The following is a 20,216-nucleotide window of genomic DNA, read 5'->3' as shown; positions in this document are numbered from 1 at the left end:
CGGTGGGATGGGGGAGAGAATTGGAAAAGCACAAGTGAGAAGAACTCATGGGTTGAGATAAAAACAGTTTAATAATTGAAATAAAATGATAATAATAATATGATAATAATAATAATAATACACAAAGCAAGTGATGCACGATGCAGTTGCTCACCACCCGCCGACCGATGCCCAGCCAGTCCCCGAGCAGCAGCCCCCCCTGCCAGCTTTCCCCAGTTTATGTGCTGAGCATGATGGCACATGGTATGGAATGTCCCTTTGGCCAGTTTGGCTGTGCCCCCTCCCAGCTTCTTGTGCACCTCCAGCCTTCTCAGTCGGTAGAGCGTGGAAAACTGAAAAGTCCTTGGCTAGTGTAAGCATTACCTAGCAACAACTAAAACATCCGTGCGTTATCAACTTTGTTCTGGTCCTAAATCCAAAACACAGCACTGTACCAGCTACTAGGAAGGAAATTAACTCTATCCCTGCCGAAACCAGGACATTCTCACAGGTTGATGACTTCTTGCCTAAGCTTACGTTTTTCCACTCATTTGTCTTCCATTCCACAACTTGCAGACTAGAACTTGAACACAGAGCAGGTGCATTTATTTCCAGGAGCGAATGGCCTTTATGTCATTGCTTTTGAAGAGGCTTTCCTCCAGAGTCTGGTGGGAGGAGGAAAGAAAAGATTATGTTTGCTATTGAGAAAGCTATTTGCACATGAATTATATTCTGGTAGAGAAGAGACAACTACATCTTCTGAACTGTGAACACAATACAGTGTATGTGTAGTCAAGATCTCGATATGAATTTGTGCATCTTTTTAAAAAAAAAAAGTGCAAGAGTGTTGGTTTACATTGCCTTGTGTTTTTTAAATACTTGAGATAGATATATGTTGGGCTAATCCAGCCAGTTTCCGCTCTTGGGATTTTGTTGACTGTTGTTTACTGATGTTTGTCTGAGCATAACTGCTTCTGATTTGCACTTGTTGAAGAGTGGTGAAAAATTGGTGCAGAATTTGTCTGCTGTCATCCTCCTTTCCTGTCACTCAAGAGGTAAACGATGGTGTTTTATACAGTCCTGTGGCACTTAGCAGTGCATTAGGTGTACCTATATAAAAATGTTAGTACTGGCTTTTACAGTAAATTTTAACTAGTCACTTCTGTATTACATAAATTAGTGAGGAGCTTGACAACGAACTTGGTGCGTAAGCAACAAGCTGTTTTTAGTCCTGAAGTAACTACTGACACTAAAGCTTGTCAGATGAGAAACTGCGTTGCTTCGCAATTCCCTATGCTGTTCAAATAATAGAGCAGAGATGTGATTAAGTACAGTATCTGACTGACCTTTCCAGGGCTGGACTGTTGCCTTTTTATTAACAAATAAAACATTGTGTAGTAAGCCATTAGCTCTGTGGCTATGAGAAAAGATGAAGAATGACTGCAGGAAGCAATGTGCTTCCTGCAACAGGAGCTTGTCTTGCTCTCAGGCTCTTAAGCTTCTATGATCAACCATGTATATATATATATATTTTTTTTTATACAAATACTTTGAGTGTGAGAGAGATACTAGAATGTTATGTAGCTCTCCCTCATTTTTTTTGAAGTTTTCTGCCTCACTGCTGTTTATCTGAACAAGAGAGAAAGTCTCTTTAATGACTTCCTTCTGTGCTTTGACAGCAGATGGCAATTATGAAACGTTTAACTTTGTAAGTATGACTTCACTGACAGTACTTGTCCTAGCGCTTTCCTGCCTTGAAAACACCAGCAGCAGTATGTTCTGTATATTGACTGTGCTCTTTACTGAGCATCAAAATGAAATAATAAAAAAATCCTCTCCAGATTTCTGATGAATGTAATTTAGGTATTTTAATGGAGGGTGGTAGTTGTTAGTCAACATTCTGCTCTTCCGTTTAGAAAACTCCTGCTTCTCTGCCCTCCTTGTCCATGAAGCAGGCCAGTTCCTTCACAACACCAGCCTTTCTTATTTTTTTCCCCACTCTGTACTGCATGTGTCTTATTTGTATGTATGCCTGCTGTGTTTTCATTCTGTTTTGGTTTTGCCTTTATCTGCCTGTGACTGTTTTTACTTTGCCACTTGAGTCTTTGATTTAGGTGACCTGATAATGCTTGTATGTTGTATGAAAAAAGTAATGGCAAGGCATTGGCAGGATGGAGGAGGGTTCAAGTGTCTCTTCTGGTCAAGATTTGTTGTCTTGGTGTTCCCCTTCCCGGTCTGTTGCGATCTTTTGCGCAGATTCCCAGCTAGCGTTTTATTTCATAAGTAAGTTCCTCCCAAAGAACTCTGTTTTCAGTTTTTATGTTCTAAAAAGCCTCCACTTCACTGGTAAGAGCTATTCTTGATGAAGTGCACACGCCTCATGTAACGCTTGTGCACACTGGCTTTTAAGGTCTGTGTACAGCCGAGCAGTGTAAAAGGCTTGTGCGAAAATGAAAATCGGCACCTGGATACTTATTTTTTGTGTTGCATTTATTTTTGGAAGTGAATTTCACTACTATAATTTTTTTTTTCACCCTAAACTAGCACACATCTTTCAACTACCATGTTAAATTGGCATTGTCCAGCAGGGAAAAACATGACCCTGTGGAGGTAGATGTGGGTAGGGACCACCTGGACAACCTAACATCTGCACTTAGTTGTAGGGCTCTTTCTGCTATAAGAGGAGGTGTGTGTCTCCTTTCCATACTCAGGGCTTCATTTTAGCGGGGAAAAAGAGAGCCTTGATTTGATGTGCTGTAAATACTCTGTGTGATCTGAGGTCCGAGAGAAGGCTTCACTATTTACACTGTCAATGTGCTACCACCTGTTAGGGCTAAATTCACCCTAGAAGAAGAACTGGCTCCTCCCGCCGGCATGAAGCCAGTTAATAGCCGTACTTTGTTAGCTCTCCCGTGATTGTTCTCTGGTGACAACTGTCTGAAGGTTTTGATTCTGTATGCCAGGCGTTGAGACACCTAATCCAGCCAGGAGGTTTGGTTCCCTTGTAAAGCTGAACAATTAGAGCTGTAACAATAAAAGTCAGAAAAGGAGTTAAGCACAATTGCATGTAGGGGAGTCCTATAAGTAAACAGTTTTTTAAAAAGTGGATTTGCAAATAGTAAATATGAATGTAATGATTGCCTGGCGCTTTCTTACCTTCATGGCTTTTTGTTTGTTCATTGGTAATGATATGTACAGCTCTTTTTGCATTTCCTAAAATCCTATGTTCATACAAAACATTTTGGTGAAAAGAATAAGGATCGTTATTCTTGTAGTTTAACCTCTTCTATGGGTAAAAAGAGGACCTCAATTTCCAGGACTATCAAATGGTGTTTTGAACGTAAGCTGTTTTCGCCTAAATGGTATTGCTATTTTTGTAATATGCTGAATGTGTAGTCTTGTCTCTCTACCTCTTTTAAAAAATGAAGTAGTTGCTAATCCATGCTGAGTAACCTCTTTAGATTGTGACCTTCCATGTGGTGTTTGCTTAAGGAAGTCTATGAATTAAGAAGAAAGTGACAGAAGCAATGAATAAACCGAAAAATGGAACTGATTCTTCTTCATGTTTTAAATACAGCTATTTTGAACTGGAGAGCAGTGGCCTGCGGGATGAGATTAGATATCACTACAGGTTTAATGGGAAGTCAAGAACAGAGGTGTTCCCGTACCGTCTGGCAGATGGACAGTGGCACAAGATTGCCGTGTCACTTAGCGCATCCCACCTTCTGCTCCACGTGGACTGCAACAGGTAAGAAAATACATTCAGTAATTTATATTTCTTAAAAAAATGCTCTCTACTTACACACAGGAATAAAATTGGAAAAGGAGATTTTTTTTTTTTTAAATACCTTATTTAAAAAGCACGGTAAACTGCCATGGGATAGGAAAAGGAAAACAAAGCATTAAAATGAAACGATTCTTTGTGATTATGAACAAATGTGGAAAAGGTTGATTGCTGACTGGGGAGTATTAAATGCATCTCTGTAGTTTAGGCACTAGCTGTTGTTATGTTTGACTGTGATTGCATTTAAGTGTGATAGATTGGTGCGCAGTCTGTTCTGTTGTGAACAGCTTCACTCAGCATACCTGAAGACTTGAAGAATAGATAGATATGTCAGCGGCATTTTAATTTTATTTTAGGTAATCAAGCAATGCACTTTTTACTGATTTTCCCACCCGCTGCCCCACTTGGAAACTTCTGAGAAACCTGAAAGCTTCTTTTTGCATGTCTAGAACTGGTGCTTTTTATTTTCTGAAGGGTATTCTGTCTGTCATTGCGCTTTTTTCCCTTTAAAAGTTGTGAAGACTGCAAGATGGCAGATTGTCAGGATTTCAAGGAATAAAAAGCAGCAAACCTAGACTCTCTCTTCCCTAGAATCTCTCTCCCCTTGGGAATTGATCTCACAACGTATTGAAGACTTCAGCTTTTGCTAACTTAACGGTTGATGAGGAAACTCAGAAAACTTGAAATCGGGACCTTCAAAATAGTCTTTAGGAATGAGGACAATGATCCACTGCTTTTGTGTCTTCTTGCACTGAAATGAATATAAAAAAATATCCTTTCCCTTCAGTGAGAAGATCAGCATATGCATTTTGGAATTGTGGCACTTAAATGGATAGAATGATGGTAGCAGACATTTCTTTCTAAAGTCTTCATTTTGTTCAGGCGTGCAGAATAAAGTTATGTATTATGGGAGTATGCAGTATGGGAACATTTAAAAAAGGGTTAATTTTGACCAAAGTAATTATGAGATACTGTTTCAGGAAGAAAGTTACAACCATTTTCTGCAACTGCATTAACTACTGACAGTAAAAATCTAATCTGAAGGAAGGTTGCTTATTGAATCCTTTTATTTGGACCCTATAAGCAATTAAATGTTTAGAGCAATTTTAATTTCATTGAGGCATCAAATCTACTATTTGTAAAGGTCATCTTCATTTCAGTCAGCTGATTTGTTTATCTTACCATTATTTGTTTCTGTTATATTATTTCTTTGCTTACAACAGTATACTTTTTGTTTGTTTATTGACATACTGGGGTTTGGGACAGGTTCTTCATTATCTCCTGGGATTTTTTTTTTTTTTGATGAGCAGGAAATGTGGTTTAGGAAGACCCTTTTTAGCAGATGGTTTTGCTGGCTGCCTTCTTGCAAACAATGTGAAAGGAAGAAAACACAAAAAGCCTGCCTGGTGGAGAAGTCTATCCGGGGACAAGAGAGCTGTGCAGTGTCATGGTTGTGACCTGATTTTCTTTACAGCAACAGGCAGCAATAGATAAATACAATTACAGAATAAGCTGTGCTGTCGTATGAGGTGATAAATGTGTATAGTCATCTCCATCAGGTAGCCCTAAACAGCGCTGATCCATCCAAGAGTTTTCCTTAAGGTGGTACATGTCAAGGCTGCTCCCAGCATAAATCCATACCTAAATACCTCTATTTGGCTGTGAATTTGTGGTAGTTTATGACAACAACTGTGGAAAAGTAATGGGAATAGTTTTGAAAGCATGACTTGAGGGCAGATCATAGTAGAAGTTTAAATGGAGAGAAAAAAAAAAAGGAAGTCTTTAAGCTCCTGACTCAGCTGTAGCATCTCTGTTCAGTGAATTAGTGAATTTTGTGAATGTTGGTGTTACAGTTTCCTTTAGTATATCTTAACTCGCTACATCTTTGCACTCAGAAGAGGAGTCAACATCTTGTTCGACTTTGCACTAGCATTTCCTGATGACACTACAATAAATGTCAAAAGATGTGAAAATGAAGAACAAGCCAATGAGGGGTACTTCTGAGCACTGCTGAAAATCCTAAGCCTTCCTCGTGTTAGTGTTAGGAAAGCTGCAGCTGAAAGTATGCACAGAATCCAGTGTTGAGAGCTGTAGGCTTTACAGGTAAATGTCACCATTTTAGGCTAGTGTGGTGTCACTGGCTCTCAGCAGAGTTCAGGATGCCTAATGAGAAGCGATACTTCTGTGGACTTAATTGAACAAGTCAGTCACAGTGAAAGAGAATACGACTGCAGTCAATAGATTCACCTGTCCCACCTCCTGCAGAGATTCGGTGTCATCAGAACAAGAATTTAGCTTGGAATGTACCTATTTAGTTAAAGAAATTCTATGCTTTTTACTTACTGTTCTTTCCCCTGTAAAAAATAAAAACAAAGCAAAGAGGAAAGAAATTGGCCAAAAAAATTAAATCTCCTTGGATTCCTACTGGATTTCTTTAAGGGGGTTGCAACATTGCTTCCTTACAGTTATGCATGATTTTGCATAAATGCATTACTCCTTCTGTTTAGGGCTACAGTAATATGTTATACATTTGGAAGGCTATTCTGAGTGAGTGATTTGTGAATGCAGTGTTATTAAAGTTAACCTGTATCTGAGGGTGCATTGAAAGTGTTTGCATTGGGAAAAATATCCAGCCACAACAGAATCTTGCTACAGGGATTTGTATTGATACCCAAAGCTAGTCTCTGGCCTCCAAAAACTGCAGTAGATCAGAAAACACTGGAGATGAAACTTTTAATTTGTAAACAGATAGTCGAATCTACTTTTATTCTTCCCAGCTTTATCACCCACATAACTCTGATTTGTAAAATTGCTTTGACATTTGGTACTTGATTGTCTTTTGGATTGAATTCAAAGTTGACTTTGTTTTTCAGACCTGGATAGGTTAGGGAAAAGTACTCGAGAACTGGTAAAAGCTTTTAGTGCTTTTAAGAGTCATCTTTAAAACAGTGTAATTGTCCCTGTTCTAATGAGATGTAATATGGTGGGGGAGGCATACGTATCAAAGGAGGTATATTTGCTCAAGTGCATGTCCTTTGGAAATCAGCTCCTGCTGCATCGTACTTGCTCCTTTTGATGCTCCTTCAAGAACAAGGAGTAAGAATTGTAGCTGAATTTGATGCTAGAGCTTGGAGCTGCTGACACAGGAAGATACATTAGAGTCCAAACTAAAAACCTGTTGAGTGTCACTGGACTCTTCTCACTGACTTTGAGAGCCTTTGTGCTGGGCCTAGGCAGTAACCTCTAGCCAGGGATACATCTCAGACAACTGGCATAATAAGCAGCGGGTGCGCTTGCTGACATGCTTTTAACATTCTAGTAAGGTTCAGAAAGCTTAGAAAAATGAAAAGGCTATATTAATTATGAATGTACAACGGATGCACAAGTGAAACTTGTGCTGGAAGTAACATGGAAATTAAGTACGCTGCTGTTAATTTCCTTGCGTCTCCAATGCTGAGTCCACTAGTGGCGAACAAATCTTGTTTCAAAATACTGGTTACGTATAGGATGTGTGCTCCCCTACTCTAGGAAAAGGAGGTTGTCAAGGGCTTTCTGGTGAGTGTTTTGGTTAAGCTAGAGCAACTGTGTCATTGTCAGAGGGTCCTTAAATAACCTGTGGCACTAAAGGGTTAATATATAATGAAATAAACTCTGCCATGCACCTTCCCAAATTTGGCCTCTTCAGGGAGTAGAGGTAAAGGATCCTGCTGTACATAGCTGCATTGTCAGGAGATTTGCAAGCCCAGGAGGCTGTTGTAGTCCTACAAGAGCTGGCATTTGTCTTCACTTTACTGGGAATTAGTTTCAGCTGTAGAGCCTGTAACGTTGCCCGTGGTACCTGACTGTCCACTGCAATGTTTGCCCCCTACAACAGTGACAACACAGAAAAATGTTACATTTAATAGTGTTAAGAGAAGAGCGAGGGAATAGCACGGAGCCAACAATTTAAGAGGTGGTAGGTACTGTATCAAAATGTATTTATTGACAATTTATTTAAGAAATGTAAATTCCAAATTGTTCTCAGGGTGTCTAATTAATCTGGGGAGGTAAGCTCGAAAGGTGCTTGCTCTGTATTTGTATTGTTTTATTTCTCATCAGCCATATTGCTACAAAGGTACTCACCTGTTCAGACAGTATCGGTATTCCTTTACTCGAACTCTGCAGCAGTGAAAGGGAGAAAGGCACTTTCCACTGAAAATTAATGCTTTCCAATGAAAATATGTGCTGGAGTGCCTTTTACTATGAATACAGCCTGTGGTTTTGATGGATACTCTTAGCTGTTTGATGGAGGGTGTTGGTAAGAGCATAAGAGAATAGATTATAAAACTGGAGCAGGCTAGGAAGTAGTCTCCAACTGAAAAAACATGTTGTCTGCTTCTTTTATGTTTCTCCTGATAGAACAGCGCCTGAGGGAATAAAAAATGCATGAGCAGTGAGAACTTTTTAATTGGAAAAAAAAATAAATTAAAGCAACATAATCCAAATATGGGAATCCAAGACCTCTGAGTTCTTATAAATAAGATATTCTGGCTGCCAACCTGAGGTTTTCAACTTATTTAAACAAAGTCCTATGACTTCAATTAAAATGTAATAAATTTAAAGAAGGTTAAAGGATGTATTTAAAAGAGGGATTCGCGGCTCTACTTGCTGTAAAACACTTTCTCCTGAGAGAGAAGATGGCATGGTGGCAGTGTTATGCAGTTAGGTAATTTACTCTCGGCATTTGAATATGATTTTGTGACCCAGATTGCTTCTCTGCTCTTTAAGCTGTAGCAGAAGCTGTCAGAGAAATTGTTACTTGGGTAGAGTGCTGTAATTGTGCATTACAGGTGCACCCAACTTCAGATCTGTGGTATTGTGGATTGGAAGTTAATTTTCACCTACCGATTGTCCCTTTTGTTTGACAGAAAGGCTATAAACTTTTTAGTGTAAGAGAGATCTCCAGCTGGCATATCACATCAGCTGCTGTCAGGCATGTATCATTACAGTTATTGCAGTTAAGCTGCAAGGAAATGTTCAGGATGCATTCAGCATGACTTGAGGAAAGATTTCTTTCTTTTTAAAGAAATTTTTTAATAGCCAGGGTTTTCCATGGAACGGCTAACGCAGCAGCAGAATGGTAGTATGGGTGTGACCGAAGACTGGATGATGATGGGTCTTAACCCAGTCCCTAATTATGATGAAAATTTATTTTTTTCACCCTAGAAAAATCAGTTGAGCTTTTTTTGTATACTGCATTGATAGAAATGGGAGAAGGCCATGAGTATTTATGAAAGTGCTGGAAAAGTACTATAGAAAACAAATGATAACAATCCGTACCTGTGCCTGCCTGTCTTGGATCCTTTGACCACCCCTAGAAGGCAGCAACCGCTTGTACGGGTACCTGGGGTGCTGTGCTGCAGCAGAGAGGCCTCACATAGCCCCTGCTCAGAGCGGAGCCTGCATCTGCTTTGGTTTCTTTCCGGAGTTGATCCAGGTCCTGCTGATGTCAGTTACAGAAGAGTAGAAGTCAGCCTCTGGGGGTTCGGTTAAGGGTCTTGTGGCAGTCCCCTGAGGTTTAGGGACCTACGGAGCCAGAGTTTGGTAGCTGCAAAGCCCAACTACTGCTGAATATAGACTTAACAGTGTTTTTTTCTTCTTTTTCCAATTTAGAACTGGGGACTTGCTTTCTGGTGAATTGAAAATGTTGACAGACAGGTTGATGACTTCAACAGGGCAGGAATAATGTGTTATGCTTTACCGTTGGCATCTTGCATTCATTGTATTTGTATGCTATGGGTGTGTCAGAGAGAGGATGGATAACGGTAGAGGAAATAATCTTAAATCAAGACCGGCAAGCCTCAAATGATTTAGTCATTTCCTAAAGTGTGTGAATAGGTGTATTATCCCATTCTCAAGTATTTTTTACATTGGTCCAACATACATTTAGACTTTTTCTTTTAATGTCAAAGCAATAAACCCTTGGATTGGGGTGATTACTTCCAAGAGCAGTCTCTGAAAATTTAGCCTGCATAGTTTGAAATGTATCCGGATATTTGTTTCTGTGGAATTTTTTCAGGGGAAATCTCCTGTTACTTGGTTCTATTTTCTCTTCATTTGTTGAAGTGCTGATGGGGGTCATATGGCCAGAGAGGCGATCATGGTAATTTGAGAATCAACCAGATAGAGCAAATGTTTTGAGTTTTTTCCTTTCAGATTATAAAAACAATTGTCTTGCTCCAGTCAGGCAGATTAACTGAGATCCAAAACATAAATGAACTCTTCCGTTTGAAGTGGTTACCTAAACTCTGGAGTTTAGAACTGGAAGTCACATAGGGTAATCCTGGAGCTGAATTGAAAAATGGTAGTATAATTTTAGTTAAATACTTTTATAAACACACTGGACCTTTGCCAAAGAGCAGATGAGAACCCCCCTGAACTATTCAGAAGCTGACTTGAGATCTGAATCTCCATATAGCAAATAGTACAGAGTCTTTCCAAATGATCTGAAACCTCCTGAGTGCTGTGGGGTGTGAGAAGGCGACTGAGCAAACAGGACTGAGACTGCTGAAGTCTGTGAAACCAGCCCAGAGTTCTATGAAGTGGTTTAGTACTTGGGGAGTCTTTCTTTGACAATTTAGAACAGCGATAATTTCCAAAAGGTAATTCTTTTTAGAAATCCAATCTTGTCAAAATCCTCAAGTTGACTGCAGGGAGGTGGACACTGCTTGACTGCATTTATTACTACCCAAAACCTGACAGTCCCCATCATTGCACCACTTAGTGACAGAGTAAACTGACAACACTCTTAACAGCAGACAGTGGTGCAGGAGCAGTCACATTTGTTCCCTGGGTGTGGGGAGCTGGGGGCATGTGGGGTGTTCAGAGGTGGAAGCTGTCAAGGCTTGGAAACCCTGTGAGTGTGGCTGTCGTGGCTCTCAGGTGGTGGCACGGATCTTGCTGCAGCAGCGGTGTAGCGTCTTCTCTCACTTCACATGTCACACAGAGCCACTTGGCATACTTGCAGACCTCCCTGTGCGTGGGAGAGCATTGTGTTTGGATGGTCCTGCAGCATGTAAAGGGGTCAGGCGGGCTCAGTATTGAGTGTGGGGACAACGGAGTTTATGGTTCTGTGCTGTGGATGAGCTGCTTTGCAAATGTGCTAACTGAGAGAATGGCAAAGGCGGTCCAGTCTCATGTTTCAGGAGGTGAGGCATTTCTGGGAGTTGAGGAAGTACTCCATTTCTACACAGATAAGTGTTTAGTGAGCTGGTTGGTGTGTTTTTTGGTTTTGGTGTTTTTTTTTAATTTTTTTTAAAAATCAGATATTGGCCACTGCTTCTAGTTTAAATATTTTAATGATATGAAGAACCATTGTTGTGATCTGTATTACCAATGCATCGAAGGAGCAGTAAGGTGAAAGATGCTAGTTTGATCCTCAGCATAGGAGTAAGGTAACATGCGATTTCCAGTCTTATAACTTGTTTTCATGTCTGAGACCAGTCAGTAATGAAAGAATCAGCGCAAGCTGCATTACTTGATTGAGCTGCAATTTTAGTGGCATTCCCTTCAGTGTGTCAAAAGTGAAAGCAAATAACTGGCACTGTGTCAACTAATGCAACTGGAAGGACTTCCTCAGCCCTAGCTGAATCTTTCTGTGTCATGCCAGCCACTTACCTTAAACTCGACTGAAAGATGTGCTGTACAGTATCCCTGGGGTGAAATCTTGGCCCCAGTGAAGTCTGTGGTGAAAACTCTCATTGACTTCAGCTGAGCCATGCTTTCACCTCCCGAGCATGTCAGATGTTGTGAGAAATGAGCTCCAAACCTGAGTGCTGTCCCTGGAGAGTGCTTTTCTGTCTGTCTGCCTGGCAGTTTCCATCAAAACTTAATTTTAGAACCGATATAATGGCTTGTTCTATGTTTACTGTATGTTTCATACACCTCCTCAGTCATGGCCAATTAGTTGTTATAGAGAGAGTGCAATGTTATCTTTCAAACCACCGAGGCTAAAATGGGCAATTGAAAAATACCATGGGAAAATGGAGATGTGGGTTATCCGATGAACCTGCGGTAAGAACTGAGGAACATGGAATGAATCGGCCCCCTGAGGGGTTACAGGGACAGTGGCTAACGGGGAGGAGTGGCAGCTCCAGGGGGAGTCGAGCGCCGTTGCACAGTGCTGAGACAACACTAATGGGAGGGCTCTGGCAGGAGTGTGGCAGCAAAGGCAGGGTGTTAACAAGCAAAGCCTGTGGTCCTCAGCCTGTGGTTACCTTCAGTCACGAAAGGAAATTGGCTCTGGAATATGGATGAGATTATTTTATGATTATACACAAATCATTTAGTGATGACATGAACCCCTTGATGAGATGATCCTGTGACAAGATACACTGTAAGGCAATTAGCTTCTCGGCAGATGATTATTTGGAGGGGGGGAAAGAAACTGTTTAGTAGAAAGGTTGCTTGTGGCTGGCTTCCTTTGAAATTTATTTTTTGTAGCAGTGCAGAAAGGAGTTGGAATCAAAAGCCTGACTCTTCTTGCGGTTGCACCTGTCTTACTGTACTAGGTAAAGCGGCTTTGGGGTTGAGAGTAGCATGAGACAGAAAAGAGGAAGGCTGCATATATTTTGTGAAGAAGGGCTATTTCTAAGCTGTAAGCTTACTGTGCTTCAGGTTCTGCTGTAATTGCCACTTGTGAAGACCTGTGTGCTACAGATCTTGGGCCAGGGACCAGCATGTCCCTGTATAATGCAGGTAGATGTAATAGAAGCAAAGTTTCAGCACTGCCAGTTCTCGCTCAACAAATGTCTTGTGACAAACACCAACGGTAATCTTAGTTCTCCCCCCTGCCCCCATGACAAAATGGAGATGACATAAGCCATTTAGCCATGGTTTTACCTCTTTGTTCTGGTAGAATTCTATTTTGGGGTTAATTTTGCTGCAAGACTTGAAGTACCAGTGCTTCTTTGTGCCATTATTATGATGCACATTTTTACCCTCTTGCTTTCTGATGTAAGATAGGCTTAATTGTTTACTTCTTGTTTCATGGATACTTTAATATAGGTTTTTTAATCTCATATCGATCTCACTCTAAGGGCTTCTTGTTTAATTTGCGGGAGAAGAGCTTTCCTTCTTTTCATATCTTGGAAGAACCCATTGAATTAATTTCTCCTCTTATTTCTGGAATCTGTTTTTAATTGCTCAGTCTTGGTTTACTGATATTTGGCATCTGGGATGTAGTCTGAACATTTGGTTCATCTGAGATGTTGAAATGTGCAATAACCATTTGGGTATCAAACTAGCTGGCTTGATACTGAAAATCCTGTATTTCTGTCTGAAAAATTATGGATAGTGCATGTGCAGTGAAGTGCAAAGTGCTCTGGATACATTACATAGATAAGATACGTAAGATACAGTTGACCTCGTAGTTTGTCATAATCTTTTTTCCACAACTCTTGAAAGTCCTAAGTAAATGGTCAAATTTCTATTTCTGGCTAGAGTCTGACTCAAACTATTTTTCTGGGTTTCTTGCACTTTCAGGAGTGCTATGCTTGTTATATGAAGATGGGTAAACAGTGCAGCCTTGTAGACAGGTTGTTAGCCTAGGGCTTAGGCGCTCTTAAGGCTGCTATCGTCAGGGACCAGTTGTATCTGTTTTGTCACTTGCAAAGTAAAGTTAATAATATGGACCTTGTTTGTAAAGGTGTTTGAATTCACCTCAGGATTTCCAGATGAAAGATACCGTACAAGTGTAGTACTCTGAGAAAGACGGATTTCTGCCCTTCATGTGGCCAGTTATCATATCATTTAGTGGGTCCAGTCCTCTACTTCGAAATCAATAACAATGATTGGTTTTAGTTTAATGCCCAAGAAATACTGCTAAAATTCGGTAAGTTTGTAGGAAACTGAAAAGCCTAATGCGTTTTGTAAAGAAAGCCCCAGACGGGCAGATAATGTCTCTGTGAATTTACCCTTATTCAATTTACGTGTGGAGAATAAACCCCCAAACTTGACGGTGAAACGTGCTCTTCTAACCATCTTTACTTGCATTTGTTTAATTTCCTCCAGTTTATTAGAGGGTCTTGAAAGTGAATTTGCATTTCTCTTGAATGAAAAAAAGAGATTGCTTATAGAGTCTTATTTAGATACGTTTTTATTTTTAAATGTAGATTTGTAGTTGGAATAATTAAACTGAAAAGCAGAGTACATTCACTTTACCTCTGTGATTATACAGGAAAAATCAATGAAATCGTTTGGGTGACAGAGTTTGAAGAGAACATAAAAACTGAGCATGCACTCTTGAGTCTTTTACCTAACACATACTATTACTGGACACCTCCTATTTTTTTCCTCCCAGAGCTGAACAGTAACTTTTGATTAAATAGTTGGCAGTTACTATTGTATATTCAAAATTTAATAACAAAAAGCTTCCCTCAAAACCTGAGACTTTAATCTAAATTGCTTTCCTCTGTTAAGTGATTTTGAACTCTACACTATGACAGAAGAGATAGCACGAAAAATCAAAATTTTCCCCAGGAAGATTATTTTTCTGAAACAGAACACTGGAAATTGAATGAATAATTCAGTTAAAATTGCTCCAGAACTGAATGCATCCTAGCTGTAAACACTATCAAGAAAATCCAGTCACGTTGGTATTGACACATTTTAATTGGGAAGCATATAGAAAACGGGTTGAAAGAGAAATATGTAAAGATATCCTAGTATTTTCAAAATCAGTTCTCAATCCCTTCAGAAGAATAGACATAAAGACAAATGCCAATATTGTTTCTTAAAGCTAGAGACTGATGCATTCATCAGTTGATGGAATCATTGGTTTCTTTACGCAGTTGGGATTCAGACAACACGTTGGACAAACTTTTTGAAGTGGCTGGTTATTTTAATACAATGGGCTGTGTTAGGAGGCCTGACATTGCGATTTCAGATGTACTGAGGTTTTGCAGCCTCAGCTGGAGATGGTAACAATGGTCAAGGTGTTCAACACCTCTGCAAATTAGATTAAGAGAAAGACTGATGCAAAACATGGGGGAACCTCCCTCCCTCCTCTGACTTTCTATTACAAAAGTTGAGAGTGCTATTTCAAAGACTTTGCCGTGAACAGTGCGTTATTTTGTGTGACTTCTCCATACCCTTCAGTTTATTTAAAGGATCTGAGGATCCAGATGGATGTATACAGGGTAATGGATGGTTGCAAGAGAATGTCAGTTTTGAGGATCAGGTTTTGATTTGCAAAAATCTGTTTTGATTATTCACCCTGATGTCAGCAAGGGCTCCTGTGCAGTCATTGGAGGGGTCTTCAGAGAGTGATTCATTTATTGTAAGATGAATCACACCCTAGAAACACTTATGTCTCTTCGTTAAATAAGTGAGTCTAGAGGACTAGCTCCACTGTAGGTGTAAACTTTTGAGACACCTAAAATTGGGTGTGATGAATTCAATGCCTGTTTGGTACATGGAAATTTATAGCTTCAAGAGAGTAAGGAGTGAAAAAATCCCAGCCATATCATGAACAAAAATGCCTGTTCTTGGATTAGTAGGGACCAGAGACTAAGAAATGAGGTTCCTGCCGTGCCTCAGCCACAAGAATATTTAGACGGCAGCTATTTGTTTCTTAATTGTGCTAGTAATAAAATAATTATCTCTCTGGTTCATACCTAGTTCACAAGTTTGAGAAAGCATGTTCCTGTTGTAGTGCCCTACTCATATTTTAGACCTGAAAGAATTTGGAAATTTCGTGATTTGCTGTGCTCTTTTTAGTAACTGTTGGAGTTGTAGTCTATTTTATTCTTCAGAATTTTAGGCAGTTGCATTTCCTGATCAGTCCATGTTGGCTGATGTATTCTAAGCAAACGGACACAAAGTTTATTTTCATGTTCTACTAAATATTTCAGCTATTTCCAAAATGCTTCTGGCTTGGCAAATATTATATCTATGAAGTAGAGCTGCATCTCCATAAAAGTGGGAATAGTCTCCACGTGTTAACTTTCGCTTGTTAAAGTTGTGCGTAGGAAATCTTCTTCACTGCAAGACACAATTCCCTGTCACGTTTTTTCCAGAGGGAATATGGTCCATTGCATGAGGCAGTTACGCCCCAGTCTAACGGCTTAGGCCTTGGGCAGTGTCCCTCCCTGACTCAGTCTTTGTGATCTTGGTTAACCCGCTAGTCTTTCTGTGTTTCAGTTTGCACACGTGTAAAATGACAATGTTTCCCTGTTTTACCAGAAGGTTATAAAGGTGATAAAAATGATTTTAGATTGAGTGCGTGGAAGGGAACTGTCTCCTTGTCCAACAGAGCTTGATTTCTAGAGAGGGTCTTCCTTTATGCAGAGAAAGGTGTGTGTATGTGTATTTGCATGCAAATATTTTAGATATACTTCCTTTCAGGAATCCACCGATTAGTTAATAGATTTTCTGTTTTCTGTATATGGTATTCATTATGTCACAGACGTCTGCTTGGAATGTGTCCTTGAAAAAGGTGTTTCTGAGGACTGCGTAAGAATACTTAATAAACCAAATTGTGCAGATAGGGTAGAGATAGGGATACAAAACACAAGGCTATCATGGGTTTTTGTCAGTTAACAGGTGTTTTTCTTACTACGTTTAGCTAAATGGATCAGTGGTTAGTGAATGTATTCTGAGCGTGAAAATTTCAAGAAAGAAGGATTGGTTCACAGTTGTATTACTCCAGGTTTATGGTTTAGCTCCTTTTGAAATATGTCAGCATAAAGTAGGGGCAAATCAAGCTTTCTCTTGGAAAGTGAATGCAGTAATCGTAAATCTGAAAGTCTGAAGTATGGAGTAGAGCTTCCATTAACCTAGAGACCTGGGTCTCCTTATGCTGGAGGGGCTATTCAGTCTGCAGTAATTTTAGAGACCACGGTTCCCTGGAGTCCTCTTTCTAAGCATTCCTGTTCTTGTGAAGTGTATTGCGCATATCTTTGTGTGGGTATCAAAGCCAAATGTATTGGAAACTGATCTCCAAGGAGCTCTAGACCGGTACTTCAAAAACTGCAAGTGTAGTAGATATAATTTAGCTATTCATATGCCAAATACAAAGTATTGGTCAAGCGTGGATAAAGCCGTAGAAGGTGACGCACCTCAGCCTAGAAAATCAAGCAAGGGAATGAGAATGATGTGGAAGCTTAATGTAGCTGTAAAAAAAGAAGGATCCTTTTGTGTCTATTCAGCAACAGTAGTTTTTCAGCATGAAAAACACCTCTCTGTTTCCAAAAGAAAACCGATACAGGAAGGGGAGCAGAGCAAGGGTTTTTCCCACTTCACAAGCAATAGTTACAAGAGAATTTCACCTTTAAGTAGTAACTTTTCTCATTACATTTTGAGATATGTTACAAAATGTTCGTGATTTATGGGTTTGTCTAAGTGTAGAAACCCCCTGAAAAATCGCCTGAATAATCAGTAATATTTGATAGATTTGTAAGTGGTGTACATATGTGGGTAATCCTAATGTCTGGGTGAAACCCTATTCCCAGCTACTTACGCAAGGCCACCTTAATAATTTTGTATGGACAGGGTATCTTCAATACCCATGAAGTCTCTCTCCTCAAAAACCAGCTCTAGGAACGCTGCATTGCCTACGATGTTCTTGTGACTGTTGTGGTTTAACCTCAGTCGGCAACTGAGCACCACGCAGCTGCTCGCTCACTCCCCTCCACCCCCAGTGGGATGGGGGAGAGAATTGGAAGAGTAGAAGTGAGAAAACCTTGTGGGTTGAGATAAGAATGGTTTAATAATTGAAATAAAATAATAACAACAACAATAATAATGTAGTAGTAGTAGTAATAATAATAATAATAATATACAAAGCAAGTGATGCACAGTGCAATTGCTTACCCCCTCCTGACCGATGCCCAGCCAGTCCCCGAGCAGCTGCCCCCTCCCGCTAGCTTTCCCCCAGTTTATGTACTGAGCGTGACGGCACATGGTATGGAATGTTTCTTAGGCCAGTTTGGCTCTGCCCCCTCCCAGCTTCTTGTGCACCTGCAGCCTTCTTAGTCAGTAGAGCGTGGGAAACTGAAAAGTCCTTGACTAGCCTAAAATAATAATAATAATAATAATAATAATAATAAAACACAGCACTGTACCAGCTACTAGGAAGGAAATTAACTCTATCCCTGCCGAAACCAGGACAGACTTATAACATGAACCTGGCAGCCAGGAGACATGCCCCGTTCCTGGCTTTACTCCATCTGCACATAAGTCAGCACTGCTGGCTATCAGCTGCCAATGCGTGTGGGTGGTGAAACTCCATTCACTGATATTTGAAAACATTTGTTTTTATCTTTATTAAATCCACTGATTGAGAGTTAGTAATGCTGTCATGTTTCTTTGCTCATATTGATTCAAAAGTTTCTTCCATGTAGTTCCAGTAGTTCCAGTTTTACTTTGTGTAGCTGTTTTACCTTTGTGTAGCAGCTTCCAGTCTTGCTGGGAAGGTCCCTTGGATTTTTTTGCATCGCTCTCCCTTTTTTTCAGGAGTTGCAGGACTCCTGTTTGTTTGTTTGTTTTTTATTCAACTTTAGTTCTTCTTCATTAGAGAAGTAGTATATGGTGAACCGTGTTCCTTTTTTTTTTTTTTTTGACTGTTACGAATTCAGATGTGCTTTTTGACCTTTTCATTTCCCAAGAGCATAGAGGGGATTATAGGGGTAGCGATAAGCTATGTGTATGCTTGCTGGGGCTTTTTTGCTGATGTTTAACAGTATGCAGTAATAAAATACACTCACATTGTTCGCAAGCCAAATAGCGTCAACCAAAACGTCTTTTTACATAGGAAGATAAGCAAGGACTGATCTACATCTCATGCCTTCTCTTGAACCCTAAGCCTGTTACTCCATGGGCGGATCTACGGAGAAGAAAACCAACCAGTCTTTTAGACATATATGGAACAAGGCACAAACCAACCTTTAATTAATCCCTTAATTTAAGGTAAATACCTGCTTTGGAATTGGAGTAGAACAGTAGAGGAATATGGGGAATCCTGAGCATGTGTCTTACGAATGGCACTTTCTGAAGAGACTCTGGAAGGAAGGTCGGCTGCAGTCTTTTCCACATAGGTTGAAAGTCTTTGTTAAATAGTCAGAAAAGACAAGATAAACTACTTCAGCCTGTCTCCGGTTTGTCTTCCTTACTTGCTGTTGTTGAACTGTCATATAATAATGTCAGTTAGGTTTTGGGGTTTTTTAGATGTAATTGCAGACAGATATTTCAGAGTTCCTTTATAACCTTTAACTAGGCCAGGTGAATAAAAATCAAATATTCTTCAATAAGCAGTGTTGCTGAACCTGGTCAGCTTTGGGGTTTTATCTGTTAGAAGAAGCAGTTCTTTATGGAATATTGACTAGTCTTTTTATGAGATTAGAAATTTTCCAGTGAGGACATTATTAACCTAAGTCATGAATAAAGGTGTGTTATATATCCAAAGAGAAACTTCTACTATGATAGTGTAATTCAGTGATTGGTTTTCTGAAGGAGCGTGTCGATTCTTTGTTCCTCGTTCAGCATTTTGCAGAGGTTTTTCATTTGAGTAGTCTTCAATTTTGCATGAGGTGTGGCAGAAGGGGTCTACTTACACTTTAAAATATTGATAGAGATGGTGCATGCAAAATTCCTGTAATTCTCAAAGCATGGTTTAAAAGAATATCATCTTGTTTTGCTGTTTGAACAGGTAAAACAGCTCAGCATGGTAATTTTATAGATAGTGAGAAGTAGTTAACTAGTAGAGGCAGAAATTTTCTAGAGCTTTGAATGTATCATGTTGATGAAATGTGATGAGTTAGGGCTGATAATTTTAATAAACTTGAGCAATAAAATAATGAGTATTAGAAGAAGTCTTCTGACTCCTGTACTCACATTCTTAAGCTGGAATTTTCGTGTAACTATTTTGTTCTTAGGTTTGAGATTTTTGCTGTTGTTTCTTTTTAAGGAAATAGTAATTTTGCCTCTAGTTTAGATTGCTTCCATTTGCCTTTTTAGATTGCTTCTATTTGGTTTTGACAAATGGTTTTCTTCTTTTCTGAGTAAGCAAAAGCGGGTGGAATATATGACTCTTCATACTTTGACATAACAAACTTCATAGAGCTTTATTGAAGTTCTTTAGTACCGGGAGGTTATTCTAGGCCTCTGCAAATGTATGGATTTTCCAATAATGTGGTATGGTGGGTTGACCCTGGCTGGACGCCAGGTGCCCACCAAGCTGCTCTATCGCTCCTCTCCTCAACTGGACAGGGGAGAGAAAAATACAACAAAAGGCTCATGAGTTGAGATAAGGACAGGGAGCTCACTCACCAATTACCGTCGTGGGCAAAACAGACTCGACTTGGGGAAATTAGTTTAATTTATTACCAATCAAATCAGAGTAGGGTAATGAGAAATAAGAACAAATCTAAAAAACACCTTCCCCCCCACCCCTCCCTTCTTCCTGGGCTCCACTTCA

The 20,216-nt window shown here is 39.8% G+C and overlaps 1 protein-coding gene across 1 annotated transcript in view; it reads left to right on the top strand.

The window, feature by feature from the left end:
• Window positions 1-20,216, top strand: part of NELL1 (NEL-like 1 (chicken)) — a 299,349-nt gene that overhangs the window by 35,077 nt on the left and 244,056 nt on the right. Inside the window, exon 4 of the mRNA XM_009334530.1 lies at window positions 3,557-3,727. Coding sequence (XP_009332805.1) covers window positions 3,557-3,727 — 171 coding nt within the window. The remainder of the gene's footprint in view (window positions 1-3,556; window positions 3,728-20,216) is intronic.

Source organism: Pygoscelis adeliae, unplaced genomic scaffold, assembly GCF_000699105.1.
Source record: "Pygoscelis adeliae isolate BGI_AS28 unplaced genomic scaffold, ASM69910v1 Scaffold171, whole genome shotgun sequence".
Lineage (NCBI taxonomy): Eukaryota > Metazoa > Chordata > Aves > Sphenisciformes > Spheniscidae > Pygoscelis > Pygoscelis adeliae.
This window is presented reverse-complemented; position numbering and strand designations above follow the sequence as displayed.